Below are 19,641 nucleotides of genomic sequence, written 5' to 3'. Positions count from 1 at the left end.
AACAGAGCAGTGTGCCAGTGGAAAAACACATTTTCCTGCCCCTTGGATTTAGCCCAGGGGAGCTTCCTGGGGCTGCCGTTTCTGCCACCTTTCTGTGGGAGAAGACAGGGGCTTCTCTTTGTTTGGCAGATGTCTTGGCTCATTACAAAAACCCCCAACTTATATAGAGACACTTTTTTTCCAATTTAATTAATATTTTTTTCATATCCACCCTAGAAGATAAGTCTCCACCCTAAAGACTTTATTAACTACTTTGAAGCAATACATGTAATAAGTAAATGTAAAATTGGTAGGGAATCATTATTTATATTTGATCAAAATGTAAGTATTAGAAAATCAAAATACTCCATTTGCTGATGCAGATAGCACTGGTTTGCATCTGCTATTCTACTTTCTGCATGAATAGGTGTTAGCATAAGGTTCAAGCCCATCCTTTACTCAAAAGCCAAACTCATGAATATATTTTGTTGTCATACGAAGCAACATTCTTCTGTACTTAGTCATTTGACAAAATAGGAGGAAAAAAAGGCACAGAGCATTTCAGATATGTCCACCCCCAGTGTGCCATACATGAAGCCAATAGTTGAGCAGGAGCCGTCACACGAGGCTTTCATTCCCTGACTTTACCTGGGGCAATGACTCCTGGATAGTGATCTGGACACTGATTTGCTGGTTTTACCATCTAGAACAGAAAATTGTTCATGAGTGTTTCAGGGCATGTTTCCCAGAGGGAGCTGCTATAGTGTAAATGTCCATTTTCTCTACTCTTCAGAGTGCATATTCACCACTATATAACAAAGTAAGCCATTATGCCTCTGTTCCTAGATGTTTAAGCTGCTTCTGTTTCTAAATGTTTGAGCATGCCTCTTGATTTGTCTGAAGAATGGTGTGTGGTTGAGCCCATCTGCTGTACCCTACGGAGAAAGCAGAATATAGATGTTTAGTGGAAAGAGTTTCAGTTTCTCCTTTTTACAGCATCATTAGGAAGCTGTCGTTCTAATAATAATAATTCCCATTTGACATCATGGAGGTAAAAAGAAATCACTGCTGACATCAAAAATGAGGTGATATTTCAGCAGTATTATTTCACTGAAGATAAAAAGGAAGTCTTTATTACTCCCAATGCTTTTAAAGAAAGCTGAGCAAGGCTTATACTGACCCTGAAGCTTATATACCTTAATGTATCAGTATGAAATAAGAAATTTTAATTGTTACTGCTATATTTTTTGTCTGTTCCTCCACAGAATCAAGAATTTTGTGCCTGCTTAAGGGAAAATTATCAGTATCTGAAAATAAGCCTGAAGAGCACAATTACCTTAATTTTCTCCGTTACTTAAAATTCACTAAAAAATACCCCAAACAAATGAAAACACTAAGTGTATTACAAGAAGTGGTAATTTTCTTACAAACTTCATACTGGAGTCTTTACTGAAAATTCATATAAATTGTCTAAAGAGGTCTGAGCTCTGAAGAGGTTACCCTGAGGAGGGTTACAAGTTTTATTTCACCTTTTATGGATAAGTATTTTATTATCTCTGAACTTCTTGTGCTCATTGCTGTGCGAATTGCTTGCTATTAAAAGGACACAGACAAGGTCTGTTTCATCTGTGGTAAACAATGTTTTTCACTTTTATTTCTGATAGCACATTAGACCCTCCCATTCCCCTTTCTTTAACAGACGTATTCAGTTGTAATTCCAATCTTTGTATGTTTTTCCATCCTAAACCAAATATAGCACATCAGTGACTCCATCCAAACTTACATGGAAGAGAATGTATCTTACTACTATTTGACAATATTTCCAAAGCTTGAGATCTAGTCTTTTTCTACTGATTTGTTTGTTTCTTTGCTTGTTTTAGGGGATGTTTAGCGAGCAATATAGACTGCACAAAATTAAAGGAATAGGATGTCATGCTGGTGCCTTCAAAACTGACAGTGTTACTCCCATCAAAAGAAAGTTCAAGAAATACGTATTCTTCCCATGGCTTCATTTTACAGAGTTGGTCACATACTTGCAAGTAGTGCAAGTCTCCTCTTGCAAGAAAAACCTGATCAAAATGTTTCGGTCTTTTCACAATCAAACTTGAGGAATTTTTGCAATTAAATATGTGGTGGGATCATCACATTATTTTGTTCCAGGCAAATATGTTGATAACATAACAGTCACAGCTCTTCTGCTGTTGAGTTGCTGCTTCTCAGTTGTTCTCAAAAATAAGATCAGAATTCTTAGAGGCATGAAAATATTTAATGGTTATAAGCCTTTTAAAAATCAAAATTAGTAGCTACCAGTTACAGTGATATATTTAAATCTGAAATGAACTCTGCACTTTCAATGTAAACAAGTCTCATTCTGTGCACAAATAGTTTGGACATTTTCCCCAAGAATTTGTTGTGCATGAGCAGAAAGCTCAATTTTGTTTTGTGTGAACTCACTTTTGACATATTTTGGAAGGTCTGAGGTATTAGATAAATATTGCTCTTCTTGGAAATTGTTATCTCATTAGATTTTTCATTAATTTCTCCTTGCTCAAGTGCTCGGAAATATATAATTTTTTCCTAAAAAATCAGCTGCTTTCAGTTCTTGTGATCTTTTGCATTGTTGCGTTGTAGCAAAGACTACATTGGTTAAGTCAGCCCACCGCTAGACATAGCGCTGTGCTTAGGAGATGCCTAAATGCAGAGCCCTGTTTCACTTAGCTCACAGGGCGTCTCTGGGTCCAGCCTACATCTCCCACAGTGTCCAGGGTTAGGAATGGGGCACTGGACACCACCTTTCCTGAAGAAGAAAGGAGCTGATTCTCAACACACAAACATGCATTATGGGTTGTTTTCAGTCACTTTAGTCATATGCATTCATAAATTTTTATATGGTTAGAAGATGCAGACTTTGATGGTACAAAGCTCACAGAAGAGCTTTAGATCACTGGAGCAACCACAGACAAAGTTTATGTTGACAATTTATCAGCTCTTCTCCGTCAAGGAAAATTGTTTTTTAGTGCCTGCCTATTAGCAATCACATGCATATTATGAAATTGAGTTTTGGGGAGGACAGCCTGCCATCTGTCTTTCCTGTCTTTTTTTCACAATGCATCATTCTAAAGTTAAAACTTTCTGTGCTTCAAAATGATGTAAAATATGAGATGTCTATAATAGAGACACTTGGAAAGAAAAATGTACTAAGTAGAAATGTAAATCTTTATAGACTTTATAAACAAGCAACTGCTGATGCTATACTTTATGTTTTAGCTTCAAATGCTCTCCACATTTTCCACATGCCATAATGCTGATAATTAATTAATATATATCTGAAGGAGAGTGAAAATGCTTCCTTCATAAACTCTTTCTGGTTCAGGGCAGTTTTTTCTGTGAGTGAAATGGAACTGCCTGATGGGAGAAAGAAAAAGATGTGTGCAGTTTCCTTTTTGTGTTCTGATATGCTAAGATTTTATCAATAATATTGTTTTCCTGCAAAAATATCTGCCTCAGAGAAAATCTGCTGTGCAGCTGTCAGGATTACACCTCTTAGAATATACCATGGTGATTCTGTTAAATTGATAAAAACAGAACACTCTGCTGTGTAGAAGGATTGCTGAAAATATTCTGAAGCCTTTTCATGTGTAGCAGCACTTGTATGGCAGTACGTTTATTGTGCTATAAATTCCATCACTGATTTTGGCCATTTCAAATTGATTCTGCAGTAACTGTAAGTAATGAACCTTACAGACAGAGCCAAGGAAAAAAACCCCAAGCCAATAAACTTGTGGCTGTAGGAATACCAATTGTAGACTTCATTTAGCCTCAGTTTTTATCAAATCATGCAGTGAATACCCCACAAAGCCAGAAAATGTATCCAAAAAAATACACAGAGCCATAGCCCTGTCTTTCTTTAAACTTAGCAGTTAAACCAGACAGTCAATTATCCAAAGTACATGTTTGTATGAAGTGTCCTGGGGATTTCACCTGAGATTTAAGGAAGGTGCTCAGCATAAGTAGATGGAAGTGGAGAAATTATAATAGAAGTGAGTTAAACAGGATAATAAGCCAAATCCTGAGCTGTTTTACATGGTCTAAGCAATACCAGGCACCACTGAATTTCACAGGGTTGTAGATGGATGTGCAATGAGCTACTAATGACTCACCAGATCAAAGTATACAAAAATCTTCAAAATTTGCATGTTTCTAACCTATTTCCCTTTCTTTACTGAAAAGTTCTACCAGGTTAACAAGATATTAATGATTCCATAGATTTTAACAGAGAATTCATGTGCTTGGTAAAAATTTCCATAGGAAAGTTTTAAAATCCATCTAAAAGATTCTGTTCTAAGATTTTCACATTAGTTTTCTATAGGAAACACACTGATCTTGTTTTGTTAAACATTGAATACATTTCTCACAATCTTTTAGATCATTCAAAGTCTTATTTTACAAATAGACCATAGATCTAGTCCCACTAAATCAATGCAACAGATTAAAGCATATATAAATTTGCATATATGTTCTACCCTCAGTTGTTACATGAAGAGAGAACTTCAGATTTTAGTTCAAATGCAGAAAAGACTAGTTTTCCTCTACAGAACTTTCTTACCCACATTACAGGAGAGAGAAGAAAGGTCATGTTTTATTTTCTGTGCAAAAATAAATAAATGTCTGGGTCGGGTTCCTACAAGCCCTGCAGCACTTCCATGCATCACAGCTTGCACGCTCATGTATCTTACCGTCTGCATTGAGCGCTGAATTTATTCTGTGTGTCTTCTTGTACCTAACTGCATATTTTTTCTCAACCTTTGTGTTGTCTGTGAGAGATATTAAATCCTCATTTTGAGATCAAAATGCTTGAGTCCATTCTAGCCTTATATAGGCCACAAAGATATTTGTTAAGACATATCCTTTGCCTCTCTATAAAAACGTCTATTTTGTCAATTTGTCCACTTTACAGCAGCAACCAAAGTGACACACAGAGCAAAAAAAGACACAGAAACTGGAGCTTTCAGTTAGCACCAAATATGGTGAAAGCCATAATAAAATAATGAGAGTAGGGAATGCTATTTTTCCTTTCACTCTGCTGTTTTGTGTTGCAATGAGGAACAGAGTGAGTCTGAAGTCTCGTGAATAGCCCCTTGCTCATTATCTCTACTCCCCTCCTGAATAAACATTTCAGCCATTGTAAATGAGTGTGACATGAAGGGCAAATGAATGGCTCTCATTCCAGATGAGAAACACTTGACAGCTGAGCAACCTGTAGGTTGTTGTAAAGGTGCAGATCCTGTGACTACTGGATGATGGGGTAGGCATGCCATTTATTTCCGTGTGACCTAAGATTCATACTCTTATATGAGAGATTCCCAGCCTTGCAGAGGGAAGCCCTATGTGTTCAAACTGACTTTTGGTTAGGACTGCAGTGTGTGAAAGACAGAGCTCTCCTAATTTTTTCTGGTCATTTTATAGAAATGACCAGAAAAACTTAGTCAATTATAAGGAAAGGTTCAGTGTGGATTAACAGATGGCATGCAACACCCCTACTGTATTTCACTTATAAATATGATTGATGTGGAGGTAATTTCTTGTTAACCTGTTTTTCAAAAAAAAGTATTCTAAGTGGTGGGTTAGTAAAAGAAAATTAATCTCTGCATGTTAAACTTGCCAACTTTTGAATTAATTGCATGAGAATGACAATCAATTAATAAATGTAAAGCAAACAACAGAAAATCAGTGAATTAAAAATTACTAAATTGATTCCAATGCAGATAAAGCAAGAGGCTGCCATAATTCTTTGGTGTAGATTCAAGAACACGAATCTTGTCTCATCAGTTTTTCTTCCCCATTTATCCACATTTAGCATTTAAAACAATGGTGGTTTATTATGATTTTTACAAATAAATTGCTATCTATAATCTAGCTTGCTGCATTAAGTGGATTATAGAAACAAATCATAAATAGTAGTCCATTTGTAGCTGTCACGGAGAAGGTCACAGCTTTGCAAAGACCATCCATCTCCAAGTGGATAAAAGTTTTTTCTTCAAAGAGAAATCTCATCCCTTGTATGGGTGGACTTTTCCTAGTAATGACAGTACACATGGCTGCTCCTCTGGAAAGGCTGTCGTTTTGTGCCCCAGCCTTCTCCTGCAGCCCAAGTCTCTGTAAAGCCACTTTAGGGCTTGGGGTTTGCAGTTTCGATGCCAGCTATTTTCTTTATCAGGAGCCTGAGAGGTGTATTTAAAACTGTTCAAATTAACTCTAAGAACAGTCATTACTACTGACATTAGATCTTGGCAGACATACCAGAAGAATTTTGCCTCCTCTGTTATGATCATTCCTTTTTGTCATCTGGATGTGGAGGCATTACTATTCACCTGTAGAAGCTTTTCTGAAATTTGCAGTCGTATTTTTCATAAAATCAGCTCATATACCTTGCTGTCTGTTTTCCCCTTTATATTGAAACTTCATCATTTATACTCATATAATTGTCACTGACATGAGGAAAGTGAAAGCATATTAATAATTATGGAAATTAATCTTTTTTGCCTATCTCCAGTTTTGCGTTTGTCACAGTTGTGGCATTCTGCAGGAAAGCTCACACATTCTGTTGTCCAAGATCTTTGGGTAGACCTTGTGTGCTTGTATACAGCCAGCAAAAATTGGGCCATGCTAGGGGAAAGCATGCAAGCATTAAAATAAACTAAACAATTGCATTTCACTGGAGGAACATACCCCAGACACCATTAGCACAAGCAGAGAAACCTTAATACTAATGACATTTGAATAATAGTTCTCAGCCTTCTCCATTTTGTGTCCCTACTTTACTATATGAAAAACTCAGATCTTTCTTCCTATTTAGCCACAAAATTGGGAAGAGTGAATGTAATTTTTCTTGACTAACTTCTGAACAAGTTCTGGGGCTGCAGCTTCGGGTGGAGAGCTTGAGTAGAACATAAACATTTCTGTCTTAATCAAGGTTGACTTAGGGAATCTATTTCTGTCTTTACAGGCAACAGCATTTTCTATATCTTTTTCTCTCTGTGTGGGAAAAATACATTAATATCACATATTTTGTTTTATCTAGTCCTTTCTCACTTATCAAGTCCTTGCAGAGAATCACCTAAGGTAATTGTTGGACTGCTAAGAACTACATCAAACAAAACAGTAGGAAAAAAAAACCCTAAAAGAACCTCTTTATTTCTCCCTGCAATGAAAGAAATAAAGAAACTAGATCTGAAGTGTATTTATTATTACTTGTCTTTAGTGCAACAGGATTTGGTTGCCCTGACATACAGAGTTGAAACTAACTTTTGTAAACAACCTTTTCGCTCTTTCTGTTGCAGAATAATGTAGCCATTTTCCACCATCCCCCAATACTCTGATAAAATGCATTGGAACTGATGCAACAAAAGTCCTTTTTTAGGTTTAAATTTCACTGCTGGCAAAAGCACCAGAATTCTGGAATAGCGAATTTCAAGAGAGTTTGCTCATGGGCAGGGACGACTATTCCTTTATTGGAACCCTGCATACTTCAATAGCTAAATGCTTTCAACTTTCTTTAAATAGTGTTAAGGAAAAAATATCCTGAAGGCATTATTTTTAAACAGGACTTCAAACATTTCATGAGGAAAAAAAAATGCAACATATTTGAACACCGAGGGATTTGAAGTGGCAAATCTGTTAAAGTGAACTGATCTTTTGAGTTTCAGGGTTAAAAGTGTATTGACCACAAATTAGGGATGCAGACTACTGAAAATTCTGAGACACGCCAGATTCTTAGCTTGACCAGCAGTAGCCAGATCTATAAGACACCATTTATAAATAAGTTAATTATGTTAGCTAGATTTTAAATTAACTATGTCTCATTTATTCCTCTGAATTCAACAAAATCCATTATAACATTTGCAAGTGCAAGAAAATATGAGGTTCTTAGCCTTTTTTACTATATAGACTTAATTCTGCAATAACTCAATATTAAAAATTTTGGAGTTCATATTTTAAAGCAGCTGTGAAGCAAACAGATATGCAAGGGTAAATCTGCTCATCTTGAATCCTTCTGCAAATGGTCTGCTCTAGAGGTCATATCAAAGAGATTCTTTTTCCAGCTTAAACCTGTCTTTTCTAAATAGATCTCAATCTGATCTCATTTAATACATTGATGCCTGGTTTCTAAGTCATTATATTTGCTGTATTACATATCAAAAGGACTCTTGAGAAATTCCCCTGAATTGATAATTCTAATTTCTTATGTATAGCTACTCTATATTCACTCTGAGGACAGCTGTATTGTATGCTAAACCACGAATTGTAAAAATTGATCCCTTTGTATGTAGGTTTGTATTAAATTGAGATACTCTATTTTTTTCCTGTTTGTTGCCACACGTGGGTTCCTGGTGTCAGTTTGTATTTGGCTGTTTGAGCATATTAAAGTTTTGCTAGTGCTTATGATGTTCTTGCCAAGAGCACTCTTGCAGCAATCTGTGCTAGAACAGTCTTTGTGCCAATTACTTCAAAAAGTATTCTGTTATAAACCCAATTTTTATGGCTACTTTTTCAGGTTGCTGTGTGTTGATTTCATTTAGTTTCTGTTTTTTCCATTTTTTTTTAATGTTGATCTTCAAATGCCTTTAAGTTTTGCATTATGAAAAGACAATATAGTGTTGATAGAGTTGTTAATAAGACATCTATTAAAGGTTCAAAGGTATTAAAATAAAACCTAATAATTTAAATTACTAATACTGCATATATTTAAAGGATGCTGTTTAATAGTGGAAATTTTGAAATTCTTATTGCAGGGCCTGATTATGAAAATGGAAACCTTTGCAGTTACATAAAGCAAAATAACTGAAAAATAACATGCAATGACTCAACACAATATTTCTTGAGTTTATATTATAAAGCTGATTTCAGGAGTGTCAGCTCTACAACATCTTTTGTTCAGAGAAAAGCAGCTTGCTAATCCATTGCAATTAATGAAAAATCACAACACAGGAAAGGATGTCTTATCATTAACGTATTTTACAATATAGATATGCTTTTGAAAGGACAGACTTGATCATGCAGCTTTTACTACTGCAGTGTATACCAGTGCAAGACCAGACCTCAGAATTCTGACATGAGAGCCATCATGGCAATAAAGATAGGTATGTGCCCCTATACAGTTCAGGACACTGTGCTATGCTATACCGAAGAGTAACTGCTTATCTATTATCCCAAATTTTAAAAATGTAAATGTGTCATGTAACAGAACAAAAAAGCCATAAATTTAGGGTCTAATAGTGTTCATCTAAAGAATCCATAAATGCTTGAGCAACCTCTGGTCTGCTGCTATTTCTCAGGCTGTTAAGATTTGATAACTCTTGAAAAACATTTGTGCACCCTTGAAAATGCTTGGTTGGTTTTTTTTTTAGGGCAGCTTTAGGAATTGTTTATCATACAACAGTCTTCCATTACTCTCACACAGCATTCTTAAGATAGCCTTAACCCAACCAATGTAACTTGGGCAATCTCACGTTCTTGTTTTACCTTCAGGCTTTTTTTGAGAGTTAGAAAGCTGTCCCCATTCCCTTCTCTTTAGTTTATTATCTAGTCAGAGGTAAGTGGGAGATGAGACCTTCTGCATTCTGAGCTTGAGGAACAAGCAGTTTGTTGCATGTGTGCTCAAAACAGTAACTTTAGCACAGAAGAGATCTGTTCCCTGTGGTGAATATGAAATTGAAAGTGACTGTGGTTATTGTGCTTGCTGCTGATCTCAACATTCCTCATATGCAATCAATAATATTCTACTCAGGTCACTTTAGGGATTGAACAAGTGCTATGAACTGAGCCTACCACACTGGGTTGTTTCTCACATGATGCTTGTCTTTAAGCACCAATAAGTTTGAGGTCTCATAAGGATACTTTTTTTTAAAACCCTTAGAATTAGCCTAAATTCTGCCTGTGACCATTTTAAGAAGTAGAATAGCTTTTGAATCTTATTAATTCGAGAGACTGATAACAGAGGAAAAGCCTAAAGTGTCTCCAAAAACTAGTATTGACTTTTTAACAATAAAATATGTCCTGAGACCAAATATGCTGTTTAAATGTAAATAATATTTCCATTTTCAGACTGTCTTTTGCAGGTGTATTTGAAGGGATTTGAAATGTACTTGTGGATGGAAAAGAGGCTATTGACCTTGAAACTATGTATGTGTTAGGAATAATGTTCCCCCTCCTTGAAATCAGACTCGTATTCTTTGAATGGGTGCTCCAGACCACAACTCTGAACAGCGGTTTCACGTGGCATTCAGTGCCTAACTCAATCAAGGCTGACTGCAAAGCTGTTTCTCAGGAATCAGAGATTATTGCCTTGTCTTATTTTCATCCACCATGGTTCTGAATGTATCAGTGACAGATGCACTAAATACTACTTTTCTTTGTTCTGGTGTGGACTTGATACGATAGGACAAGGTTGGTATGTAGAAGCAATGTCTTTTTATTAGCTGGACAACTGTAGTCAGAAAAAAAGACCCCAGACATACTGGGTTTTCAGCATACAAGTGCTTTTTCAAGGCTTTTCAACTGAAGTAAAAATTTTTGAATCAAATAAGTGTTGAGAACAATTACCGTAAGTAGACACGTTATTTGCTTATGCTGCCCAAGAGAAAAGATAGATGATGCTTATGAAATTGGAGATGGCTGATGTTAACAAGGGAAAATGATAAAATGGTTATTTTATACATTAAAAGAGATAGCAACTCTAACATTGATTCAACAGGAACATACCGCTACAAACTTTACATGATGGATGAAACTCATCATGTAAAGTGCACATGTGTCCTCTGTGTGTTAAACAAAGGGTACATGATGGAGAAATGATAAGCCTATGCACAGCAAGGTGGATGCATTTGGGGCATTTCAGTCTTGCTGCACATGTGGGATGATCCAACATATTGCAGTTGTTGTGGCTCATTCTTTTTCAACACCAAAATACCATGCTCCATGATAATCTCCTGTTAGTAATACCGTAATGTTTATAGAAATGCAGTAAGTCTGAGAAAGGGATATGAAAGTATTACAGGAACTACAAACACAAGGCCTTACTGGACCTCTCAGATCCCAGCTACTGCTGAATGATAAGTATGAGCCAATGATGTCTTTTCCCAAAGCTTTCATCAAGACTGGGAGAGCAGGCTTTGATCTCAGTGAGAATAGGGCTGTGGAACCACAGAAACAAACTTCTGACCCTGAGAAAACATAAGCAAGTAGAAATGTTGTAGTAACTGCAGTGGGACACAGGCAGGAAAGAAGAGAAGTGTGGTCGATAAAGAAATCTATGCTGAATTTTAGGTTGATAGACATGGTTATATTTTTGTCAGAAGAGGAACTGCTCTGAGATGTCATTGTGTAAATTCCTGATGTGACACTGGACTCTGTTTTCTTTTAATAGTCCAGAGGAAAGCCTGTTTCCAAATGTTCACTCTTACTTTAGGAATCACCTGAAACCATATAGGAGCTCTTTACCTTGCAGAGTGCTCAAACATTTGTCTCACTGGTGTCGCAGACAGGTTTTGAGAAGCATGTATGTGTATCAGTGAGTGAAGGACCACACAATTCTTTGAAAGAATAATGGGAGAAAATGGGTATAGTTTGTAAGATATCTCTTTGGACAACTTTATTGGTTTAAATTGGTTGTGTTTTAAAGATTTTGGACGTATAAAATTGTGTTGATTTTGGAAGTATAAAATATACATTTTTGAGAGACCAAAGCAAATATATATATATACACATATCCTTCAGAAACACAGTTGTTTCTGTAAAGGGGGATAAATGTGTGTAAGAGTTGTTTATAAAATAGCTAAACAAGTACCTAGGTGCACAAACTACATTAGGATGTTTTTGTATGTGACTGTTTTCTAAAAAATTGATTCTAAGCAATAATTTTAAGACTTCAAATATAGTGTCTCATTAAGTGAGCTGGAGGGACAACTTCTGCCAGTGCTGTGGTTTCACACACACAATAAATTGGCATAGTCATTTACACAGAGAACAAACGAAGCAGTTTAGAAATTTATTTCAAATTGAAGTTTAAGTTTTGAAGCACACAGAGACATCTGAAAGGTGAAATTCACAGATTTTTCATGCTTGCAGGTTTTTATAGCCTCTGGTAATGCATGTCCTTACTCTGACATCACATGTATGTGAAAAAAATGGATGTAATATTTAAAGATGTCTTTTGACAAAGAAAGTATTTCCATCTTCAGAGGTGAGATTTAGCTTTAAAGGATGAAGAGCAGGTTCCAGATGTGTTTTTCGATTGCTGGGCTTTACTTTTCTTAAGTATTGACAGAGGGAAGGTTTTATCAAGGTCTTTGTGATGTGCTTGTTTATAATGAGTAGACATTAGTAGAGCACGTCTAAGTGCATATCACTAACAGATGACTAAAGAGAGCATATGGCAGGGAAAAGAAATATATATTTGTCCAACCAGTGTGGCTTGTTAACACTCCCACACTCTTAAACTGTGTTTACATGTACTTACAATATTTTGCAAATCCGTTTTCTAATCAGCTAAAAATAAAAGCCAAATAATTTTTTTCCAATATCAGAGTGTCAGGCAAAGTTGATTTAATTTTTTTTTTTTAAACAAAGCAATTAAGTGGTACAGAAGATTTTTACAGAATTTGTTTTGCTTCAACATTACATCTTTACAGCAGTATATGTGTTATTTTCATTTCCCAGTGTTAAAAGTTTTATTTTTACAAAATGTTTTTTTCTTCACCTACCTGTCTATCCAAGGTTACACTACAAGCAATAATATAGATCAGAATGGCCTAAGCAAAATCCTCGATCAGGTCGCATGGTGTGTTTCAATCATGAGATTTCTCTGTGCTTTTATAGAATGAATCATAGAATCATAGCACCTACTAATAAACAGTTTGTAAGCAAAAAAATCTCTGGTTAACCCAGTCCAGATCCCAGCAGAGTAAAAAAGAAGTCTTATTAATTTAATTTAGAAGGTAGATGAAGAAATTATGGGGAAATCTGTACAGCTGTTGGCATACAAAGTTTCTGATGATCCTGTGATCAGGAGTATAGTATCCATCCACCTTTTTGTAGTGGACAGAACACAGTATCACTGCCTTCTCTTGCTGTGACACCTAAATGTGCCTGTCTATTGATATGGCATTATTAGAAAGAAGATAAAGATTGACTAGGACTTACTTTTCAGAAGGAAGCATTTATAAAGAAAACTGCACAGAAGAGCTGCATTTACTTTTTATTTTCAGTATTCCTAGCAAATTTTTATTAAATATTTACTTCTGGAGCCAAGTATTGTCCTCCATAAAACAGTTTATTGCTGCAATTTAGCTTCATTAAAGTCATAATACTGCTTTAGGATATGATAGACTAGTGCTGTGGGATTGAATTATAAAGAGATTAATTTTAGCCACGGGAGATAATTGACCCTATAATTCCTATCACCCCTAATCCCGGTTCAAATGAACCAGTGTTAAAAGTGGCAATACTCACAATATAGACAAGGTCATGACAGTTAGAATTGTTTTTTACTACCAATTAGGTTTTCCCACTTGGTGCATTTGACTAATGTTGTCATAGAAAGGGATTTCAGGCATGGAAATACAGTTTCTTTAGAGGCACACAGGCACTGGAACTGATGGGCAGTTTGCTGTCCATTTCCCAGTGTACAGAATCAGAATGCAATTGAGTGCTGACCCCTAAAATTTGAATTCATATGGGAATTCAGGACATGTTTTGATCCATGGTAGAGTTAGGAACAAGCTAAATAATTTCAATCTGGAAGCATACTCTCTTGAAATTCAACAATGTTAATATATGGTGGTTCTAGCAGGTTTGGAACTGTCACTTGGGCAATACTAAATCTGAAGTGTATTTCAGATGAAGAATCAGAAAAAAAGTGAGGTACTGCCTGAATAGAGAGTTGTTCAAAAACAAATCATGTTGACATTTAGCTGCAAATGACATGAAGGTTTAGAAAAACACAAAGAAGGGATAAATATGATATAGCTTAAAAATTCCCTGAAGTGTTAGTGCCAACTTCAAACATATTAGCGTAAGGACCCTTATGAAAAAACAACAGGAAAATGATAGTTTTGCATAGCACTTTCAGTGCTAAGATAAATTTTCACATTTTTACCAGTTATCCATCAGCATTTTTCCAAGCATCTACAGATTTAAGTTTTGCAGTAAGCTGAAACTGCATGATAAAAAGAGACAGATAATGATAAAAAGCTGATGTATATGCAAGCCTAGCTAGAAGGAGCAAAATATAATATTACTGCCCCTCCTGTGAAGTTAATCCTATTTCTTTTAGCTATTTCTTCATTAGTTAATGAGGTCTTAAGAAAAATAAATAATTAAGTGGGTCTGAAATGGTGGTTTTGCATCTTTGCCTTTAGGAACTTTTTCAGATATTCATAGAATAGTTTGCCCTTGAAAGGTGCATTAAGTGTGAGTTTAGGCAATAGTTACTTTAAGCATGGGTGGTCAGAAACCTGTAACTGAAATGTCCATACACACAGCTAATCACTTTCCCCATTCAGATTCACCACACTGGCTAGGCTTGAAATGTAAAACAGTGGTGAAAGATGTTTCAATGATTACATTAGAAAAAAAGAAACAAACTCCAAGTCTTAGACTACAGACCTGCTTACATGAATTAGATTTGAATTTGGATGCACTTCGTGCTTTGCAATTTTAAAAATGAAAAATTTTCTTCTCTCTCACTTTCTATCATCAATCTCAGATCAGAAGTAAAGTTTGTCTTCTATCTTTGTGAGATGACTATCAGTGCATTTATTACTACACCCCACTTCTGTCACCTCCTCCTGTGCCCCTGATATCAACCAACATCTCTGTTGACCTCTGGGTAGCGAGTCTGCAGAGAAAGGGGCTCTCATCTCCTGGAAGTCTTCTCTCAATGTTGATGTTGTAACACATTCTGAGGATGAAAAATCTGTTAGAGCCTGCAACTGCCAATTCTTATGCCTCTTTTATCCATGAGCACAGGAACTGCAATTTCCATTTTTGTTGCAATATGCTGTATTTATATTCTTTTACAGGGTAAAACAGCCTTTTTATTTATCCACAGAACTCCTGAAGGAGTGGAACTGGAAGTGGTGAATTACTCTGTTCCCAGAGTTTCAGTTTACTCCATTTCAGGCAGCATTCTTAGAACAGGGCTGCAGTTCTTATGAATGCTATTGGATCTGAGCAAATTCTGGTATTATCTTGTGCATATGGAAGAAAACTACCACCCCCAGAGCTCTCCATACATGCCTAGTGCACTAGGCAAAGGCATTACATCTCTACCAACTCTTTAAATGCTTTTCTGTGGATGCAGGAAGACCATCCTGCACCTGAGCTCATAGATCACCTGTAGGCCGTTGCTTCTCAAATTGCCAACCACAAAGAAGAAATTCAAGGTGGCAAAGAGTGTCTCCATGGTGTAGGTGACTAAAAATTCAATTAAACCCATTGTGTCAAAACTGTTGGTCTTTCTTGTGTCGTATCCAATTTCCAAATGTTATAGAGTGGTTATTTTATTAATTTCCAGCTTCATTATTTTAGTTTTATCCCACTCTCTCTTTTGTTGAATTTCTACTTTGTTGTTGTTGTTTTCTTTCTTTGTGTAACAAGCACCACAGCAAAAATCAACACCACAGAAGTTCTTAGGTTTTTATGTGATGAATGTGAAGCATTTGCCTGTTATGTTCTTTTTGCCATGAGGACATACAGGGCACATTGGCAGCCAATATTAAGAAGCTTAACAATGATACTGGCAGTTACTTAGTACAATTTTAGGCCGTGTTAAGTGATCTGTAGGGAATAGTAATGCTATCCTTTAAAAGAAACTGACATCACAGTTGCATTCAGAATTCACTGGGGTTATTTTATTGTTTTTATTTTCCAGGTGATTCATATAACAGGCCGGTTACGTCTGAGAGTATCACTGTCACACGGACGGACAGTACCCAGCCAAATCATGGGACTTGTTGTCGTTGCTCATGCTTTGCCACCTCCTACAATTAATGAAGTCAGGATTGACTGCCACATGTTTGTCACTCGTGTGAATATGGACCTCAATATCATTTACTGTGAAAATAGGTACAGCCTTTAGATCCTTTATTTCTTTGTTTTAGTTGTGTGTATTCTATGTTGCATGGGCTTGGCAAGAAGTTTTGAAATTTTTGACTCTTGAGATGTTATCTTGGTGTTGTATGAGAGCATTGAATTCACTCTCATCATCACCACCTTCATTTTCATTACATTCTTAGAGGATAAAGGTAAATAAAAAACTGTAATTTTCAGGATGTCTTGCTGGAATAGGAGAAGATACACCAGGAAATATTCCTCTAAGCTTTCTCTGCTTTTTACAATCTTTCACTGTCCCTCTCAGAGGCAAGATTTGGGACTAGACAGACGTTGGTCTGACCTGTATGCCTGTCCTTATGCTCCTCCATCCTCCCCTCCACAAGTTTTTCTGTCTGAAGTTTTAAAGTTTTCCATTTTTGAACTAATTTGCAGATTACAGCATATCATGCTCAGTGTTTAATGGAACAGAAGCACAGATGGCCTAGATAGTAGGCTAGAGAGGTGGGATCTGTTGCAGTTAGAGGTGGGAAAACTGTAGAATAAAATTGGTTGAGGGCATACTGGGAAAGACAGCAGTGAAATGGGAACAGGTGATGAAGCGTTGGGTGGGGGGGGCTACGTTTGATGTGATAGTGACGAGTGATCTCAGAAGGTGAAAGAGAGGATTTAAATTCAGCTGCCTGCTCCCTGGGGGTTGGATGCCAGTAGCACCAGGGGCTCCCTGTGGCAACCTGTCAGGGCAGGACATGGCAGCCAGGGCCCATCCCACTACCCCAGAGGGGAGCAGGGCAGCTGGCGGGGCACAGGGGGAGCTCCAGCCCCGGGCATTGGGCATTTCCCTGAGGACAGGTAGTGGAGTGGGCTGGGGTCGGGTCAGGAGGGCCCACGGCCAGGCAGGGCTGTGGGGAGCTGGACACTGGCAGGGGCTGCCATGGGGGTCTGGGCTGTGGGTGGGATGGGGGAAGGCCTGGGAAGCAGAGGGGCTGATCAAGACCATTAAAACCTCAGAGCCCTGAAAAATAAAAGTATAATCCAGGGAATAGATATTTAGAGCAGAGTGAAAATATTTGAGAAGGAAATTACGAGTAATAAGTTTGGGTCCATTAATGAAAGTCTGAGGTATGGGGAAAAGTTTGGAAGTGAAGAAGGAAGGTAATGCAGCCAAAAGAAGTTTTGTGAAGGGGAATTATGATCAAAAAGTGGAAGAAACAAGGTGACTACTGTAAGCTTTTCTTGTGAGAGCAATCATGGCATATTATAAGGTCAGTGGAAACTCTGTGATATGAGCAATCATAATTGCTCAATCATAATGGAATACCTATGATCAGGATAGCACTGTAAATATCAATATAAACTTTTATAAAAAAGGATAAGCTCAACTGTTTTGTTGAATCAAGATCTTAAACAATTTAAAATAATCTTGAATTTCAGTTATGAGGTTGTCTTGGCTGCCACATTAGTGCACTGCTGCAGTACTTTTTTAATAATATTACTTGACTATTAGACAGAACACTTCATCTACACTTCCAAAGCATTATCTAAAAGTCAATATACTATTCTTGTTTTTAAGCTTGGAAAAACTGCTTCATAGAAAGCTGCTTGCACAAGGTCACAGAGAAAGTGGATAATGGCAGTAAACTTTGGGCTTTTTGCCTGAGACTCTACCCAGTGAGCATCCAGATGCTGTATAATCTGGCAGCTGGCAAAAGAGCTCTGGGGATTAGGAATAGGATCTAGAACAAAACTTTTCCCTAAGTCTTTGATTTCACTGTGACCTACCCAGGTAGTAATGGAAAGCTGCTACCACTGCAGAGTTTTTCAAAGGCCTCTGTGAAATTAGTTGCTGGTATCTATCCAGTTCCTAATGAACGGACTCCCTTTTAACAAAATCACCTCCACTTACTGTTACCTTTATTGGCAACCTCCATAAAAAAAGCCAGGAATCAAAAAGATGTGAAAAATGAACTGTTCCATCAGGTCAAGTATGATATGAACTTTTAGGCCAAGTTAGAACGATTTATGCTTTCTCTGCTGCGAGTTTGACATTTTTATGAGCCCTAAATTGTATATGTGGGGGTTTTTTAATTAAACATTTTTCTCAAACCTTCCCTTTATATTCATGTAGCAATAAAACTTTCAAATGCCTGAGAAAGGCATCACTGAAACTGTAAAATGCATCAGGTGAGGTGCACTGATTGGTAATCATATAGGAAGGGCTGATAAGACATGGTAAACTGTGACAAGACAAGAAGAAAGTGTTGAGCTTATTAATGTTTTTCATTTTTTAGGTTGAAGACAACATTATAAAGCACCTTATCCTTGTTTGTGATGGATTTTATCTCATGCTAATGCAGAATGCTTATGGTCGTACTTGAATGTGTGTTGCAATAGTTCCACTTTAAGCCCCTGTGTCATTGTTAAAAATCTGTTAAAAATAGTTTATAAAAGTAATTTCAAATAATAGGAACACTTCTGCCAGTGCTGGGAGGTGAATGTGATCTCACTGAGACAGTGGGATTTCCAGTCATGGAAAATGAAATAAGACTGACAGAACTGGGATTTCATAGCAGCAACAATGCAGAATATGACTGTAAAAACTGGAGGAATGGAAAAACATAGAAGATGGGAGGGAATTAACTGAACAGCTGATTGAAGCTGTCAGATTAATTATCTGGGTGTTTGCCAAGGCTGTTGTCTGAGTCAGGGAAGTTGGGATCTCTCTTCTGGGATTACAGAAAAGGAGATAAGTATCCCATCCGGAATATATGGGCTTGACTCCTGGCACTTGCGGGCAGCTATGAAATTCTTTGTGGTGCCACAGTAAAGCAAGCACAACATTGATGAAAACAGAGAAAAATGGATCCATGCTGGGCAAGCTGTAAGCACTATTTATGGAGCAATGGGGAGTTACTGGCAGGGAGTTTCAGCAGGGAGTATGGAGCAGAAGCCATGCCACTTAACTGAAATGAATGCTCACAGTGGACCATTGGATCAGCAGGGGTGAGATCAATAGTACTCCTAGTTTTCCAAGTGGTTGCCTGCTTGCAACAGCAGTGAGCAGGAGTGACATTACTCAAGTCTTTGGGTGCATCTTGTTACTTTCCTCTGAATGAAGAGATCTCCTTCAGAATCCTGCACTCAGTGCACAAACTAGCCAGCTGTTAGCTTCCCTCTGAGACAAGATCTGTTAGCTAGTACACTGGCTATTTCTAATAATTAATATTTTTCTTTGAGAGCGTAAAATACAAATGTAAAATTTTGTTGCCTAAAACGTAGTATGTTAATCTATTTTGCAAATCTAGGATTTGTGTCATCTAAGCTTCACCATATAGTCTAAAATAGTCTAGGATTTCTTTATTAGTCAGTGGAGTGAGAAAAGCACCTGCAGAGGACAAACCATCTCAGATGGTGACAAATAACTAAAAGCAAAATGAAGAGACTGCTGCTAGAGTGCATCATCAGTCTGTGTTTTCAGAATCAGTTGTTAAGGATTGGAGACCATTTGGAGACACAGTAGCCAGTTTAATGTGGACTGTGATACCACATCTG

General features: G+C 37.1%; 1 protein-coding gene across 5 annotated transcripts in view; it reads left to right on the top strand.

Moving 5' to 3' along the window:
- The window catches only part of NPAS3 (neuronal PAS domain protein 3), a 603,067-nt gene that overhangs the window by 558,120 nt on the left and 25,306 nt on the right, over nt 1–19,641 (top strand). For all 5 annotated transcript variants that reach the window (XM_032113050.1, XM_032113049.1, XM_032113053.1 and 2 more), the window contains one exon: nt 15,911–16,104. In XM_032113050.1, coding sequence (XP_031968941.1) covers nt 15,911–16,104 — 194 coding nt within the window. The remainder of the gene's footprint in view (nt 1–15,910; nt 16,105–19,641) is intronic.

Source organism: Corvus moneduloides, chromosome 6 (assembly GCF_009650955.1).
Source record: "Corvus moneduloides isolate bCorMon1 chromosome 6, bCorMon1.pri, whole genome shotgun sequence".
NCBI classification, from domain to species: Eukaryota; Metazoa; Chordata; class Aves; order Passeriformes; family Corvidae; genus Corvus; species Corvus moneduloides.
This window is presented reverse-complemented; position numbering and strand designations above follow the sequence as displayed.